Source organism: Aquarana catesbeiana, linkage group LG01, assembly GCF_042186555.1.
Source record: "Aquarana catesbeiana isolate 2022-GZ linkage group LG01, ASM4218655v1, whole genome shotgun sequence".
Taxonomy (NCBI): domain Eukaryota; kingdom Metazoa; phylum Chordata; class Amphibia; order Anura; family Ranidae; genus Aquarana; species Aquarana catesbeiana.
This window is the reverse complement of record NC_133324.1, coordinates 557,776,853-557,795,514: the sequence shown is the minus strand read 5'-3', so window position 1 is coordinate 557,795,514 and position 18,662 is coordinate 557,776,853. Positions and strand designations below refer to the sequence as shown.

The following is an 18,662-nucleotide window of genomic DNA, read 5'->3' as shown; positions in this document are numbered from 1 at the left end:
CTGGTACTAAAAATGTAAGGGCTGACGTCTTGTCACGACAATTTTCCTCCACTTCCAAGTTGGAGTTGATTCCGGTTTCTGTGATTCTTCCTGATTGTATTCTGGCTATGGTTCGCACCAGTCTCACTTCTCCTTTGGTTGACAAAATTCTTGCTGCTCAGGTCCATGCTCCTCCTGAGAAACCTTGTGGCCGCTGCTTTGTCCCAGAGAGTCTCCGTACTGCCATGCTCCAGACTTACCATTCTGCCAAGGCAGCTGGCCACCCTGGGAAGAATCAACTTGTGTGGGCCATTTCCCAAAAATTCTGGTGGCCTAGTCTATGTGCTGATGTAACTGCCTTCGTAGCTGCCTGTTCCGTGTGTGCTCAGAGTTACATTCCATGACACCTTCCAGTGGGCCTCCTACAACCCATACCCAATGGAGAGAGGCCCTGGACCCACCTGTCTATAGATTTCATTATGGAATTACCCAAATCCCAAGGCAACACATTTATCCTTATAGTGGTTGGCCGGTTCTCAAAGATGTGTCATTGTATTCCACTTAAGAAGTTGCCCACTTCTAAGGAACTGGTTTCCATTTTTGCTCGGAAGATCTTTCGCTTACATAGGCTACCCAAGGTGATTGTCTCGGACAGGGGTAGTCAGTTTGTCCCGGTTCTGGCGAGCCTTTTGTGCACAGTTGGGAATTCAGCTTGCTTTCTCCTCTGCGTATCACCCACAGTCTAATGGGGCCGCAGAACGAGCCAATTATTCCTTGGAGCAATTTCTACGTTGCTATATTTCTGACCATCATAACAACTGGTCAGACCTATTACCGAGGGCAGAGTTTGCTCACAACAGTGCCTTGAATTCTGCTTCCTGATTGTCCCCGTTTATGGCAAATTATGGTTTCCAACCTTCCATGTTGTCTGACTCGTTTGTTCTGCAGAGTATTCCTGCGTTAGAGGAACATCTCCGTGGTCTTCGTTCCACTTGGGCACAAGTCCAGGAGGCTTTGCGCAATGCAAATAGGTACAGACTCCATGTTGACCGCAGATGCCTGCCTGCGCCTTCCTACCAGGTTGGGGACAGGGTCTGGCTGTCATCTCGCAACCTCCGACTTCGTGTTCCCTCACTGAAGTTTGGACCTCGATTTATTGGGCCTTTCCCTATTCTTCGCAGGATTAACCCAGTGGCTTACGCATTAGACCTTCCTCCTAATATGCGTATTTCGAATGTATTTTATGTCTCCTTATTAAAACCTTTGGTCTGCAACCGCTTTACCACCTCAGTGCCACGCCCTCACTATGTATAGGTTGAGAACCATGAAGAGTATGAAGTACAGTCCATTGTTGACTCCCGTAGGTACTGTGGGTGCATACAGTACCTGGTACATTGGAAAGGGGAGGATTAGGTCTCATCCTCGGAAGTACAAGCCCCTGTCCTCCTCCGTGATTTCCATAGACATTTTCCCCTCAAGCCTGGTGGTCCTCCGAGGGGGAAGGGTCGTTAAGGAGGGGGTACTGTCAGAGCTGGGCTCAGCCCTTCCTTCTCTGAGCTGGCCGCTCAGCTGTCGGCTAATTGCCAGCTCCCGTCTCTCTCCACAGTTACTCACCTGTTGATAATCCTGCTCATCAGTCCTGCCTACTTAAGCCGCGCAGTCCAGAGGAGCTCTGCCTTCGCCTTGGTCACATCACAAGAAACTATCTCCTGCGTTCCTGTTTAAAGACTGGCTTTGCTGACATCCCTTCTGGCTCCAGATCCTGCTTGCTGTTCCACTACATTGATCCCTGACTTCTGGCTTGGCTGACTATCCGTTCCGGTTACTGAACTTTGGCTATGTTTTGACTGCGTTTGTTCTTTTTACTTTTATTATTAAACTAGTGTGATTTAACTTTACTTCTGTCTCAGTGTGGTTTCATGGTTTCTGACATGCAGTTGCTCCAGAGCTTGTTAAATGAGACGAAGCTCTGCTGATCTCCATCAACCAATCATGTTGTATTTTTTATTTTCCTTGCATTTTGGGTATTCTTTGTAAAGAGAAGTTTTACCCCATCTGCTAAGCTATTTGCCTTTAGTAAATCAACCCCAGTGTGTCATGTGGGGTGCAGTGCAACAGACACCTGTGGGTTTAACAGGCTGATTGTAAAGTGGATTTACTGCATCAGTAAAGATGGGAAAGGATTATGCTTAGCAGGCTAAAAGTAACAGCATTGCAATAGACAGCAAACTGTATAACTTTAAGGTATTGAAGTAAAACATGTTGAAGCTTCCCTGGCATGAGGTGCACCCACCCTCACATTTAAATGCTAGAATTTAAATATTAAAAATAACAATATCATATCATATCCTAAGGAGTCCCAACTTCCAGGACATAGACATTGGCCAAGGATTGGATACGTGTCCAGATTAAGTTGACAAATGATCATTTTCTAGAGGTTGCCCTGGCATGTACACCTTGTCTATGATGTAATGTGGGCAGATATGAAAAGCCAAGGTGACATGCAAAAAGGGTGTTAAAAGGTTTGTGTGTTTGGGAGTGGTAGAAAAAGAAGTTGGGTCCTGAAGTACGCACAAGAAGCAAGCAACCTTCCGTGTGTGTTGGTAAATTTAATGCTGGTTTGTGAAGAGTCGATCCTTAACCTGTGCTGTTTAGGTGAAGCACCTTGGTTGTAGGAAATCAATGGACTTTGTTTTCGCGGAGGCTGCTTTGGGAAACTCAAGAAGGGAGCAGGGTTTCAAGTTTCAAGTTGGAGCCCTGTCAGGTAACTTGGCATCTCTTCCAGAGATTTACCTGAGTATCTGAGACCAGAAAAGTGAAGGTGAGCTAGAATTGGAACCCGTATCTACAGTATATGTTATTTGATGTTTCTGCAAGATTTGAAATACTGGCTCCAGGGCTCTCCAATTAGCTAATGTTCAGGGTGCAAGATCTGCAAATATTTTAGGGATTACCGTGGAAGCAATGTTGCTGCTGTGCACATGATTTCTGCAGGCAAGTTTCCTTTGTGTGGAGCTAAAAGATCTTCACAATTGTATCCCTAGGGGGGCTCTCTCGCCATCTTATGGTGACGGTCTTGTGGGCCCTTTTGATTGATAGTATAATTGATAGGTGCTCTAACAGTATAGATGGGACCAGCTTCTGAAACAAAGATGTTGTATTAGGACTGAGGTTGGTAATGTTCTCAGGTAAGCCCCTATTGTGCAAAATGATCCTCCTGAAGCAGTTTCAGCATTCTCAGTTTTATAAGGAACACAATGATTTTAATCTTTGAGGAATGCAATTTCACAGTCATGCAAACTGATCCTGGCATTAGGAACATCTATGTGAGGTCATAGTTTGGTGGTTATCATGCCAATCTCATGTATCGTCCAAGAAAGTTTGTCTGCTATCTGTTTAGAAGTGGCATTCAGTGCCCATTGTAACATATGATCAATTTTTTTTCAGAAGATCTGACTGAGCAAAAGAGTCCTGTGAGGGAGTATTTTGGGCATGCATTGCCACTGCATTCTTATGCCCCGTACACACGGTTGGATTTTCCGACGGAAAATGTGTGATAGGACCTTGTTGTCGGAAATTCCGACCGTGTGTAGGCTCCATCACACATTTTCCATCGGATTTTCCGACACACAAAGTTTGAGAGCAGGCTATAAAATTTTCCGACAACAAAATCCGTTGTCGGAATTTCCGATCGTGTGTACACAAATCCGACGCACAAAGTGCCACGCATGCTCAGAATAAATAAAGAGATGAAAGCTATTGGCTACTGCCCCATTTATGGTCCCGACGTACGTGTTTTACGTCACCGCGTTCAGAATGATCGGATTTTCCGACCACTATGTGTGACCGTGTGTATGCAAGACAAGTTTGAGCCAACATCCGTCGGAAAAAATCCTAGGATTTTGTTGTCGGAATGTCCGATCGATGTCTGACCGTGTGTACGGGGCATTAGTGTCAGGTGGAGTCTGAGAGGTGTTGTCAGTCCCAGGGCCTGTCAACTCCATCTTGCCTGCAGCTTTAGAGAGGGCATTCTTGATCAACCTGCTGCAGTGTTTACTGTGGGCATTTAGAAGAACAATTGCAGCAACTAAAATTACCTGGATGTGACTGAAGTGCTTCAAGAGGTGGCAAGTGTTCCAGATAAGAGGATCTGGTATTATGGAGTTTCTGATGACAGGAAAGTGTGAAACTCGCTTAGGTGGCATTCGTCCTCAGGTGGCTTTGCATGTGCACCAAATTTAGGGTTTTTAATTGCTTATGCCTTTTCTTCTCTACAAAGGCAGCAAAAAGGATCAGGTTACTTTTTTCTGGGATACATGTCACAAGGAAAAAAATGAACTAAGTGAAAATAAAGATTAATCATATGTGATAAGCAATAAGGTATACAGAACATTATGTTGTTGGCATTTGGTTCTACCTGAATACACAAAAATCAAATTTGCACATTGCCATCATTACAAAGCTCTGTGAAGTGAGAAAAGACCCAACCAGCAGAAGAACTACATGTTTGTGGGCTCTTCAAAAACAGTTTCCTCATTCATTCTGAATATAAGGTAAGGCAGCATCATGCAGTTCCCCCTTCCTGAACCATACCAGGCCATATTCCTTTAGAAGCCCCCTTTATAGTATTATTATTATGGGGTAGCCAGATATCTACTCCCTCCTAGTGGAAAGAGCACATGGGTGCATTTGTGACTCTTACCCATTCCCAAAGCAAAAAAAAAACACCATCAATTAATTAAAAATCCTTTCAGGAAAACACAAACGCATACTTACCAGCTTTTAAAATAAAGTTTGTTATTGTCCCCAAAAGCAATTCCAGCATCAATCATGGTATTCAGCAATGTATACATTAATCAAGTCATTTAGCAATCTAATTGATGGCAATTACAATGACCCATTGGCTGCCAATCTGCACATGGCACTCTGCTGCCACTAAATGACAGGCTCCGGGATGTGGTCATTTAAAATCAAGAAAATAAGCAGTAGTACCCTCTTCAAGCTGTTATTATGGCGATAGCCATGATGCAGTCATTGGGCTCCTTTTTTGCCACGTCTAACCCTAGGGGTGGGCCTTCAGATGTAAACAAAGCCTATAATAGCCTACCTTGTTCAGAGCAAATTCACTGATTGGCCAGGGCATTCTGGTCAATCAGTGACTTAGCTGTCACGTAGGAGGCCAATCATGGCTTTTTTTTCCTCTAAAAGACCACCTCTAAGCTTAGAATAGTTATAAAAGCACCCAAAAGCACCATTATGGTTGCTGGCAAAATGGAGGATAGACAGGAAGTGCTTTGGAGATCCTTAGGATCACCACAGATTCTGTAGAAGCCCCCATACAGGGCTGCGGCAGTCTTCTAGACTGCCAAACAGCCTGTATAAACTCTGTCATCATTGATGTCAATAGTGTTTGGAGTCGGGTTTAGGGTTTGCTGATTTTTAGCCTGTTTGGACAAACTGCTGACAAAATCAAACAGCAAAAATCGTCACAACTACAGGCTTTAATCAAAAAGGGAGTTGAACTATAAATGCAGGGCATTTACAAAATTTTCTTTACACTGAATTTAACCTTTAAAACTATCTTTAACTGGCCTTTAATCATTTCAAAACTATCTGTAGTAAATGTAAAGGTAAACTTTTAGTTATACTTGCACCAATATTAATGATTTGTCTTTCCAGTGCTCTGTGAATCCATGCTTTCCCCGTGTTCGCTGTGTCAACACATCTCCTGGATTCCACTGTGACCCATGTCCTATTGGATATATAGGAAAGAGGGTACAAGGAGTTGGCCTGGAGTTTGCTACAGCGAATAAGCAGGTAATTATTGCTGAAGGTTTTCCAAAAATATAGATTGTTCATAATATACAGGTTAAGCTAAATAAACATACGAACTTAACTAGGGCACATAGTACATACATGTTAATGGTATTGAAGCAAAGCTAATTTGTTTGAATGATATCTTTCTTATATCCAGCAGAGGAAATAAAAGGCTGTCCTGTTACATTAAAAAAGAGACTACACTCACGCATGTCACTGAAATTTACAAAGTGAGCACAATTAAAATTTATGAATTGGCACCAATGATGATTTAGTAAATCATTGCTGGCACAGAGCAAAATATGCACTTTCTGAAGCTTTTTATATTCATTTTAAAAACAGGGTTGTTTAGAGTTTAGCAGCTCACAGTACCACATCTGTAATATATTCATTAGAAAAAATACTAATTTTCATAATATCATTGTGTATATTTTTAAGACGGTAATGGGTAAGAGCATCTAAGATAATAAATAAAATAATCAGAAAACTGTCCAGTGCTGTCTGCTTCTCTTGTATTTTTTCTGAAAATATAGATTTGGTAAGCAGTTGAGTAAAATAGGATGCCACATAAAAAAAACTGCAACTACCATCATTTTATTCTACAGGTCCTTTGCTTTCAGAAAATATACAGTATTTTATTTTGGGGTTTTATGTATATTTTATGTGTAGAGATACCCCCGAAGGAGCTGCTTAAGTTAGTTCAGTCCGTTACTCTGCCTTTCAACCCCAATAACAACCTCAATCCCCTCTGGCACACCTGGCAATAGTGTAAGTATAATGACCAATGAGAAACACACACGTTATAATAAAATACAGAAATTGCCTTTACTACAATATTTCTGTGGAAGAATAACAGACAGTAACAATATATAGGTGAATAAAGTGATTTCGCGGAAATTGTAGTAATAAATACACTGAATAAATATTGTATCAGATAGGGTATATAAATTAATACAAACGTGTTCTAAAACATCTAAATAAAGTGACAATGTACAATATGTATTATTACATAAATGAACCATAATCTAATAATCCTAAATAATGCAGTGTATACTTCAAAAGTGTCCTTTAAAATCATGTGAAAAAAGTGTATGACACCTTCCGTGAGGAAAAGACAAAGCTGTAAAATCAAAATGAATATTTAGAAAATCAAAAAAAGAAAAATGAAATTAATAAAGATGAATAATATATAATAAAAAAATACAAAAGTGTTAACAAATGTTCAAGTCCTTTTTAAGTGAATAAATAAGTGGATATAATTCTGTTGCTATCAGGATTGATAGAGAAGGTTATCCATAAGTAATCCTGCTGTGGCTTCTTTAATATTAAAGTCTCCCAAAACTCTCACCTCAGTGCCTCTATTTTGTCCCCTATCTCACACTGAGGTACCTCCTCATACCATTGCGATCTTGGAGCGAATCGTTGCGCCCATAGGAGGAGCATTGTTGCATCTGCCCACCCATGGAGGCCAGTGGAGATCTCAGATGGTGATTGCTTGTTTTCCATAGAATTGAGGTGAGAGTTTTGGGAGACTTTAATATTAAAGAAGCCACAGCAGGATTACTTATGGATAACCTTCTCCATCAATCCTGATAGCAACAGAATTATATCCACTTATTTATTCACTTAAAGAGGACTTGAAAATTTATTAACACTTTTGCATTTTTTTATTATATATTATTCATCATTATTTAATTGTTTCATTTTTCATTTTTTGATTTTCTAAATATTCATTTTGATTTTACAGCTTTGTCTTTCCCTCACGGAAGGTGTCATACACTTTTTTTTCACATGATTTTATAAGGACACTTTTGAAGTATACACTGCATGATTTAGGATTATTAGATTATGGTTCATTTATGTAATAATACATATTGTACATTGTCACTTTACTTAGATGTTTTAGAACACGTTTGTATTCATTTATATACCCTATCTGATACAATATTTATTCAGTGTATTTATTACTACAATTTGTGCAAAAATCACTTTAGTCACCTTTATTGTTTAGTGTTATGTGATACACTTAGAGATTCTTAGACTTACACTTAGAGGCCCTGAGCACTGTGGAGAAGATTTTCGTCCAGGATATCCCTGTACTTGGCCGCATTCATGTTTCCCTCGATTGCAACCAGTCGTCCTGTCCCTGCAGCTGAAAAACACCCCCACAGGATGATGCTGCCACCACCATGCTTCACTGTTGGGACTGTATTGGACAGGTGATGAGCAGTGCCTGGTTTTCTCCACACATACCACTTAGAATTAAGGCCAAAAAGTTCTATCTTGGTCTCATCAGACCAGGGAATCTTATTTCTCACTATTTTGGAGTCCTTCAGGTGCTTTCACGTGTCTTGCACTGAGGAGAGGCTTCCATTGGGCCATTCTGCCATAAATCCCTGACTGGTGGAGGGCTGCATTGATGGTTGACTTTCTACAACTTTCTCCCATCTCCCGACTGCATCTCTGGAGCTCAGCCACAGTGATCTTTGGGTTCTTCTTTACCTCTCTCACCAAGGCTCTTCTCCCCCAATAGCTCAAATTGGCCGGACGGCCAGCTCTAGGAAGGGTGCTGGTCATCCCAAACGTCTTCCATTTAAGGATTATGGAGGCCACTGTGCTCTTAGGAACCTTAAGTGCAGCAGAAATTTTTTTGTAACCTTGGCCAGATCTGTGCCTTGCCACAATTCTGTCTCTGAGCTCTTCAGGCAGTTCCTTTGACCTCATGGTTCTCATTTGCTCTGACATGCACTGTGAGCTGTAAGGTCTTATATAGACAGGTGTGTGGCTTTCCTAATCAAGTCCAATCAGTATAATCAAACACAGCTGGACTTAAATGAAGGTGTAGAACCATCTCAAGGATGATCAGAAGAAATGGACAGCACCTGAGTTAAATATATGAGTGTCACAGCAAAGGGTCTGAATACTTAGGACCATGTGATATTTCAGTTTTTCTTTTTTAATAAATCTGCAAAAATGTCAACAATTCTGTGTTTTTCTGTCAATATGGGGTGCTGTGTGTACATTAATGAGGAGAAAAAATGAACTTAAATGATTTTAGCAAATGGCTGCAATATAACAAAGAGTGAAACATTTAAGGGGGTCTGAATACTTTCCGTCCCCACTGAATATTCGAGTAATCAACTAAAGAGCAATAATTGAGATTTAGGAGAAAATAGCTCTCAAGCTGACTTCAGGGGATTCCAAACACTAGAATGTCCCCAAGAGCAGAGTTACACTTAAATGGCCAACAATGCACAATATGACACTTTAAATTGGATTGGTTACCTCTACTCAGGTTAGCTCTATGAGTCCAGGCAGGAGGAGAGCAGAGGAATGACTCCCTTTGTGTCAGGCTTCTCTCTCCTGTCCCACGGAGCAGTACAGTACAGATCCCTGAGTATGTGTGTGCGGATCCGTTTGGCACTAATAGTTTCAGTCCTTGTGAAGCAAAGATAAGATTTGGTGTCTTCAGCTAGCCACTTTCGTTGGTGCACTTAAACTCCTAGATAGCAGGGCCAAACAACACAACTAGCCCAGTTTATCAAATGAAACAGACAGGGTTTTGTTCAACAAGGTGAGAGGACAATGATGTCTGTATACAATGTCTCAGAAATGGGTAGCCTTTTCCCTTTATCCCTGTGGTACTACAACTGTCAGCAAGATGAATACCAGCAAATATGTCTGTATACAGCGTTCAAATAACTCCTTCTGTAGTGCAGTGTCTCTGTTCCCTGAAGATGGGCAGAAATGCCCTCCCACCAAATCCTGCAATCAAGGCCCAAACGAACATCCCGGAACAGACAGGCTCTCTTGGCAACCCAACTGGTCACCTCACACTGGAACAATTCACTGTCTGTGTAGGTGCGCCTCGATATACATCTGGGATCCCCCTCTCTCAGGCCGGATGTCCCAACTGGCAGTGGAGGCCGGAATCACGTAGGGAGATCATCTGAGAGACAGCATCTCTCCCTCAGGTCTGGTCTCTTCCCTCCCTCAAGGCTGACTGACTTTTCCTCAGGCCACAAAATGGAGTCTTTACTTGTCACAGAGCATCTTGTTTTTTTGTAGTTCCTTCCTGAATACCAGGCTATAGAGCCACTTGGTGAGGGAACTGCATGTCCCAGAATCCATTGCAGCTGCTTACTGCAGCTTAGTAAAGTCTCTTTGATTGGCTGCTGTAACTGTTCCTTTAATTGGCTTACTTCTTCCTGCCAATAGTGCCACAAGAGAGGCTTCTGAATGCACAGCTCTGTGTGTGTCAGCTCACATTACATTAACACAGTCAGTGAAACAGGAAGAAGGAGGGGGCGGTGAAAAATCACCCTCGCAGCTGCTGGCTCCCTAACTTAAGCTGGAAAGCCTTTGTACATTGTTCTGGCCAGCTTGGCGGGGTCGTGGTTTATAGAGTGAGACACCCACAACCTATGTAAGAAACACTCATATTTGAATGTGTGTAAAAAAACAAAAATAGTGGTCTGGCAGAAAATAGGTTAATGCAATGGTCAGATTCAGCAGCTCCTTGATAAAACAGTGTTGTATGAAGGATGGTATAGACCGCAGATGCTATAGGTAACAATGGAAAACTTTCCACATACTCACAATGTATTCACAATGCAAGTACTCTGCAGGTATAGTGCCTAAATCTTGGACACAAGTAAAACAGAAGTAGCTGATGGAACATATGCCCAATCTAAATCATATCATGTTTACATCATATCAAATGTAAATACATGGTGAAAAAAGTTAAACAAATTTAAATTTATAAAAACATAATCATCCACGTCATAAATATAATTCTGATTATGGAAAAATCAATCATCTAAATGATAATGGGTTTTTAAAAAAAAACAAAATCATCATTCTCATAAATAATAAACAAGCTTTCAAAAATCAAGGGAATCAATGGGTGATAAATCCATGTGCCTGCTGCCTAATAGAGGAATTTTATGTTAATTTAAATTGATATACAGTATATGAACAATTCCTAATGCATAACCATTCATAAATATATATCATCTAGTAAGTGTTTCTCACATTCCCCACTTGTTAACCACCCTTTAGATATGTATTTTCATAAGATTTTTGCATTATTTTTTATTTTTTTGCAGGGTGGTCAATCTCAGGCAGCCAATTAATTTAGATATTTGAGATCCTCCCTCTGGTTTTGATAAATAACTGCTAAGACATAACCAGTTAAGAAAAAGCCATCTAGAGATATTTTTGACCATCAATCTGATCTGCCTTGCATTTCAAAATAATAACAGCATCAGTATTTTGTATTACCTCTCTAATGCTCTGAAGTGTCCTTAAGGGTGCTATATAACAGCTTTTACATTAGGGAGTTTATTAACTAAAGGCAAAAAGGCTGTTTATGGTGCAAGGGAATTTTCCCTTACCTTGGTAAATCGGGTGAAGTTGCGCTTCCAGTGGAGCGGGCATGCGTTGACGGTAAATCGCTGCTAGTTTTAGCGGCGCTTTACCGTCATTTTAGCGGCGCTATTCGGCTGCTAGCGGGGCGCTTATAACCCAGCTAGCAGCCGAGGAAGGGGTTAAATGCGCCCCTGAAGCGCCACTGCCGAAACGCTTTGCAGGCGCTTCGGCAGCGGTGCGCATTCATTTTAATGGGCAGGAGTGGTGGTATACACCACTCCAAAGATGCTGCTTGCAGGACTTTTTTTTTAACATCCTGCCAGCGCATCGCCTCAGTGTGAAAGCACACGGGATATCACACTGAGACTGCAGGGGAGCCGTTTTACAGGCACTTTACAGGCGCTATTTTTAGCCCAAAAGTGCCTGAAAAACGTCCCAGTGTGAAAGGGATCTAACTGTTAGATTTTATGAGATGAAGGGAAAAAAAAAAAAAAAATCAGCCTAATATATCGGCCCAAAAAAATCGGCATCACATATTGGCCATCGGCCACCGCGATTTCTAAAAACCGGCATCGGCCAGAGAAAAACCCATATCAGTCGACCTCTAGTGAAGATAACATACTTATTTCCTCTTCTAAAGAAACTTGCCTTTCTGCCAATAGCCTTTTAGTTACAGTTGATTCCTGGACAGACACTTTCTTCTTCTACAATTCACCTTTCAAGCCCTACATTCCGGACTCTTGAGAAGTAAGCTGCTCCATCAGTCTATTCTTTCTCCACTATCATGTTTCCTATCTGCTTCTTTAAATCATCAATTACCTTCTGATTTCTCCGTTCTGTCCAACTACTGCTTTAACTTGCACAATTCCTTTAACCGGTTCTCGACCTGCTCATGCAGATATACTGCGGCAGAATACCTCTCCTGTGCGAAATCCTGTATAAATACACGGCTTTGCCCAGGAAAGCCGCCGGAGGTATACACGCGCCCACTGCACATAAGGGGACCCAATATGCGTGGCCGGCGGGCGTGATCGCCGCCGGCCAAGCACGTTCACGTGCAAGAGAGCGAGCAGGGGGATTTGTGTGTGTAAACACATAAATCTCTGTGCTGTCAGAGGAGAGGCGACAGATCGTGAGTTCTTACAAAGTAGGAACAACAATCTGTCATCTCTCCTAGTTAGTCTCATCCCCACACAGTTAAAACACAGTGAGGGAACACACAGTTAACCCCTTGATCGCCCCCTAGTGTTAACCCCTTCCCTGCCAGTGACATTTATACAGTAATCAGTGCATATTTATAGCACTGATCGCTCTATAAATGTCAATGGTCCCAAAAATGTGTCAAAAGTGCTCGATCTGTCCGGCGCAATACCGCAATATCTGTCCGGCAGATCACCACCATTTCTAGTAAAATAAAAATAAAAATGCCATAAAAATGCCATAAATCTTTCCCATAGTTTGGTTTGCGCAAAAGTTATAGCGTCTACAATCAATATACGCTTATTGCGATTTTTTTTGACCAAAAATATGTAGAAGAATACATATTGACCTAAACTGATGAAGAAATTCGTTTTTTAAACACAAATTGGAGGATATTATAGCAAAAAGTAAAAAATATTGTTTTTTTTGTTTATAGCGTAAAAAAAAAACAAAAAAAAAACGCAGAAGTGATCAAATACCACCAAATGATAGCTCTATTTGTGGGAAAGAAAGAACGCACATTTTGTTTGGGTACAGCATTGCATGACTGCGCAATTGTCAGTTAAAACAACGCAGTGCCAAATTGTAAAAAGTGCTCTGGTCAGGAAGGGGGTAAAATCTTCCGGAGCTGAAGTGGTTAATTTTCTGGCATGCTGAGATACTAAATCAACCAGGTCTTTATCAGTGTGTGCAACCTTCTCCCTTTCCATGCCCAGTAGGCTGGAGTGGAGAACTACATTTAAATAATTATAATAATCATGGCTACCTTTTTAGGAATTTAAAGGGTGTCAGCTGCAATAAGCCTTTCTTTTTTTGTTTAAAATGAATTCTAGAGTTACATAGCAAAAACTAATAATTTTCCTTTACCTTACAAAGTTTTTCACATCACCTACTTTTAAAATCACATTAAACAGTATATTACTAATTTCTTACATGTTCAGAACTCTCCGTCTTCACAGACAGGCACAATCTTTTAAGGGAATATCTGCAAACCGCCTATTTACATGGTTAGTAAGGTTGAATAAAGACACCAGTCCATCCAGTTCAACCTGAGTGAGTGTGGGTGCGTGTCTACAATTATCCCTATTTATTTAACCATTTGAGATCCGCGCTATAGCCGAATGACGGCTACATCGCGGGCCTGCTTTGCCAGGACTATGTGCATGAGCAGCCTGCGCGCCCCCTGCAGGGCGCGTACGGCGCGCTCTGTGATCAGCGAGTCTATGAGACTCTCCTGATCACAGATCGGAGTAAGGGGTCGATCCCGACCCGTTAACACGTGATCAGCTGTCAGCCAATGACAGCTGATCATGTGATGTCAACACAGCCGGTAATCGGCTATTTTTTCTCCTCGCGCTGACAGCGCGAGGAGGAAAGAAAAGCCGATCACCGGCTGCCGTGAGAGGGACATCAGTCCTGATCACGTAGATCTGCCGCTAGATCACCAGTGCCCACCTGTGCCCCCTGCCAGTGCCACCTAGCAATAGGCAGCAGTGCCGCCCACCAGTGCCCACCAGCACCACCCATCAGTGCCCACAGTGCCACCTATCAGTGCCCACAATCAGTGCCTCAACAACAGTGGTGCACATCAGTGCCACCTATCAGTGCCCATCAATGTCACCTACCAGTGCCCATAAGTGCCGCCTATCAGTGGTACCTATCAGTGCCCATCCGTGCCACCCATCAGGGCCCATCAGTGGCCATCAGTGCCGCCTTATCTGTGCCCATCAGTACCGCCTTATCTGTCCCCATCAGTGCCGCCCTAACTGTGCCTATCAGTGCCTCCTTAACTGTGCCTATCAGTGCCGCCTTAACTGTGCCTATCCGTGCCCATCAGTGCCGCCTCATCAGCGCATATCAATGAAGGAAAAAAATTACCTGCTTGCAAAATTTTATAACAAACTATGAAACTAGATTTTTTTTTTTTCAAAATTTTCCATCTTTTTTTGTTTGTTTATCAAAAAATAAAAATCCCAGCTGTGATTAAATACCACCAAAAGAAAGCTCTATTTGTGTGAAAAAAATGATAAAAAATTTCATTTGGGTACAGTGTTGTATGACCACGCAATTGTCATTCAAAATGCGTCAGCACTGAAAGCTGAAAATTGGTCTGGGCAGGAGGGGGGTTTAAGTGCCCAGTAAGCAAGTGGTTAAGGTACCCATAAATCGCTGTCAATTTATGCAGCACTCCACACACTCACATAGGTCCCTACCCTCAAGGAGCCCACAATCCAAGGTCCCTAACTCACATTCATATACTAGAGCCAATTTTGGACAGAAGCCAATTAACCTACCAGCATGTCTTTGGAGTGTGGGAGGAAACCGGCGTACCCGGATGAAACCCATGCAGGCACAGGGAGAACATGCAAACTCCAGGTAGTGTCGTGGTTGGGATTCGAACCAGCCACCCTTTTTACTGCTAGGCGAGAGTGCTACCCACTACACCACTGTGCTGCCATATTTCTCTCTTACACAAAGACAAAACGTTACACAGGAAAGGGGGGGGGGAATGTCCCTTCACCTCTCTCCTCTCCTACGCAGAGACACACAAAACATGAAGTGAGGAGGTAAGGAATCTGCAGAAATACAAGCAGGCTTCTCATCTTCGAGTCCCTAATTATTTCTCACACAGGATGACTCTCAGAAATCAGTAGCAAAACTTATTTTACAACTCAGCCATACTTAGCATTATCTTTCTGCTTCAGCGATCTCTGACAGGTTTCGTTCACATATCTTTCCATTTCTTAAACATTTAGACAACACTGGCATTGCCTGGTCTAATTTCTTTCTGCTAGGCCCATCAGTGATATGCATTAGAAAACTTTGACAGGCTCATAACTAGTTAAAGTTTCATCACGTTGCATACTTTCAAAAATCCAATAATGTACAAATTTAATCCCCTCATCCAACTCTGCCAGTCTGCCATGGAAGTTAACATATACAGAGACCCAAGCTGCTGGTATTGGATCTGGTCTATTTTTAGTCCAGCCTATAATAGTTTTGGTGTCATTTCTTAACCACTGTCCATATCTGTCTGTCATTTCTGCCAAAGGACTTAGTTTACTTGTGCAATTTTTTCTTTACCTCTCCCAGCATTGAGAGATCCATGGGAGTGTCATGCTCCTAGTCCTAGAGTCCTCACTCTCGAGTCTCTAATTACAATTTTGGGTCGTCACCCAATTGTTTTCCCTGAGCCACACACAGTAGCCATTAAATGGCACTTTATTATACTTGGCCACACAGGCCTACTCTTGCCACACAGATATTACACTTTGCCACACAGACTAGTAAAGTCCTCTGGTCAGACCTTCTCACAAGTCTCATAAATCTATTGACACCCCAAGCATAAAAACAAAAACATCAACAATGATAATTATCGGCTCTATTATTTCTGCAACAAGTGAAGTAGAGTTATTTGGGTCAAACTGTGTAACATTAACATTACTCTGGTTTACACTCATTTTTATCTTAATCTCCCTATCTTATCAACAACAAGGATTCCTTCAGTCAATGGACCCCATACACCGAATAACTACTCGCCACAGAGAGCAGAATAAGTAAGAACAAAGGTTTCTTACCGTGGCCAATGGTCTGCTCGCCGTGAGTTTCGATTGTCTCTTTGGTCGGGAGTCCACCAGAACTGAATCCGAATCACCGTAACAAGCTGTTAATTCAGGTTAGGGAGACTTCAATCAAGATCTTTCAGATGAGACAGTGATTCCAAATTGATAAAAAGAAAAAAGGTGCCCTTTATTCCATACACTGCAGTGGAGAAAATACACAAAACACAATAACTCAGCTAATGAAGTGAGCAAAAGTGAACGCGTATTCTAGGTGTGATTGTAAACTTAGTTTAATCAGGGTCCATATCTTCTTAGTAGCAAGTTAACTGTTAAATGGGTAGTAACATCATGTGACTGGCAAAAAGATACATTTTAGCAGTATTTGGTTTTAGTAATATTTGGTCAGTTCAGACTGGTTTGATATGAAAGCCTATTTTTGAGCAGCCTTTTGAGCTCTTATCAACAGTTCATGTCGTCACATGTCCAACAGTTTTGTTTTCTCAGGAAAGAAACAAAAAAGTCTAAGGAAAGTAAGAAACAAGCGTATTACAAATTCTTAAAGTGACAGTCTATGTATATCAACATTATCATCAGACCCCTATAATTCTACTCAGCATACACTAGTGTAGGGATGAGCCGAACACCCCCCCAGTTCGGTTCGCACCAGAACCTGCGAACGGACCGAAAATTTGCGCGAACATTAGAACCCCATTGACGTCTATGGGACTCGAACGTTCAAAATCAAAAGTGCTAATTTTAAAGGCTAATTTCCATGGCATTGTCCTAAAAAGGGTTTGGGGACCTGGGTCCTGCCCCAGGGGACATGTATCAATGCAAAAAAAACTTTTAAAAAACGGCCGTTTTTTCAGGAGCAGTGATTTTAATGATGCTTAAAGTAAAAAAAAAAAAAAAAAAGTGAAATATTCCTTTAAATATCGTACCTGGGGGGTGTCTATAATATGCCTGTAAAGTGGCGCGTGTTTCCCGTGCTTAGAACAGTCCCTGCACAAAATTACATTTTTAAAGGAATAAAAGTCATTTAAAACTGCAATATGGATGAAAATCAGTGAGACAAACGGCATGGGTACCCTCCAGTCTATTACCAGGCCCTTTGGGTCCTGTATGGATATTAAGGGGAACCCCGCACCCAAATTAAAAAAGGAAAGGCGTCGGGCCCCCAGGCCCTATATACTCTGGACAGCAGTATACAGGCAGTGCAAACAAGACAGTTCGACCCGTGACGTCAGAGGGGGCGGGGTTACCCGTTACGTAATGGGTGACCCCCTCTGAAGTCAATGCCACAGGGAAGTCCCCGTGCGTCAGAGGGGGGCGGGGTCACCGGGTGGCCCCACGCTCCGTTATATAAGAACCATCAGAAGAGGAGAAGCGTCACACAGCGGGAGCCTTCCATCCAATCGTGGATGCGTAGCAGCCCGAGAAGAAGATGAAGAAAAGAAGATGAAGACAAGGAGGCGCCGCGGAGGAAGATGCTGGACGAGAACACCAGAAAAAACAGAACAACCAGAAGAACCAGAAGAGGAAGAAGATGGAGGAAGAAACCGAAGCATGAAGGAAGAAAGAAGTTTGAAGAAAATAGATAGAAGAAATAAAGGAATTGTCAAACACTGTCTCTTGTCATTTTTAACATTTTTGACAGTTTTCTTGTGAAATGGTAGGGTAGTACCCCCTTACCATTTCACACAGGGGGGAGGGCCGGGATCTGGGGGTCCCCCGCAGAATCCCACAACCACCGGCCAGGGTTGGAGGGATGAGGCCCTTGTCCTCATCAACATGCTTTAGGGGGGACCCCAAAGCACCCTCCCAATGTTGAGGGCATGTGGTCTGGTACAGTTCAGGAGGGGTGGTGCTCTCTCGTCCCCCCCTCTTTTCCTGCGGCCTGCCAGGTTGCGTGCTCGGATAAGGTTCTGGTATGGATTTTTGGGGGGACCACACACCAATTTTTTTTTTTTATTTTGGTACGGGATTCCCCTTAAAATCCATACCAAACCTGCAGGGTCTGGTATGAATTTTGAGGGTGACCCCTACGTCATTTTTTTTTTAAATTTTGGCACGGGGTTCCCCTTAATATCCATACCAGACCTGAAGGGCCTGGCATTAAATTTAGGGGGACCCCCACGTCATTTTTTTTTTAAATTTTGGTTCGGAGTTCCCGTGTGGGGAATTCCCATGCCGTTTTTATCAATGAACTTTTATGGGTATTGTCGGGAGACTCGGGACTGGCAATTCATTAATAGCCGCGAGTAGTTTTAAATGACTTTTTTTCCTTTGAAATGTAATTTTGCTGTCAGACTGTTCTAAGCACGAGAAACATGCACCCCTTTACAGGCATACTATAGACACCCCCCAGGTATGAAATTTAAAGGAATATTACACTTTTATTGTTTGACTTTAAGCATTATTAAAATCACTGCTCCCGAAAAAACGGCCGTTTTTAAAACTTTTTTTTGCATTGATCCATGTCCCCTGGGGCTGGACCCGGGTCCCCAAACACTTTTTAGGACAATACCATGCATATTAGCCTTTAAAATGAGCACTTTTGATTTCAAACGTTCGAGTCCCATAGCTTTAAATGGGGTTCTAAAGTTCTTGCGAAGTTTTGGTCTGTTCACAAGTTCTGGTGCGAACTGAACCGGGGGGTGTTCGGCTCATCCTTAATCAGCATGATCATTGAGGAGGAAGAGGATAATTACTCAGCATAACAGGATAGTCACT

The 18,662-nt window shown here is 42.2% G+C and overlaps 1 protein-coding gene across 1 annotated transcript in view; it reads left to right on the top strand.

Annotated features, from left to right (window-relative positions):
• Positions 1-18,662, top strand: part of COMP (cartilage oligomeric matrix protein) — a 227,582-nt gene that overhangs the window by 101,757 nt on the left and 107,163 nt on the right. Inside the window, exon 5 of the mRNA XM_073596126.1 lies at positions 5,659-5,796. Coding sequence (XP_073452227.1) covers positions 5,659-5,796 — 138 coding nt within the window. The remainder of the gene's footprint in view (positions 1-5,658; positions 5,797-18,662) is intronic.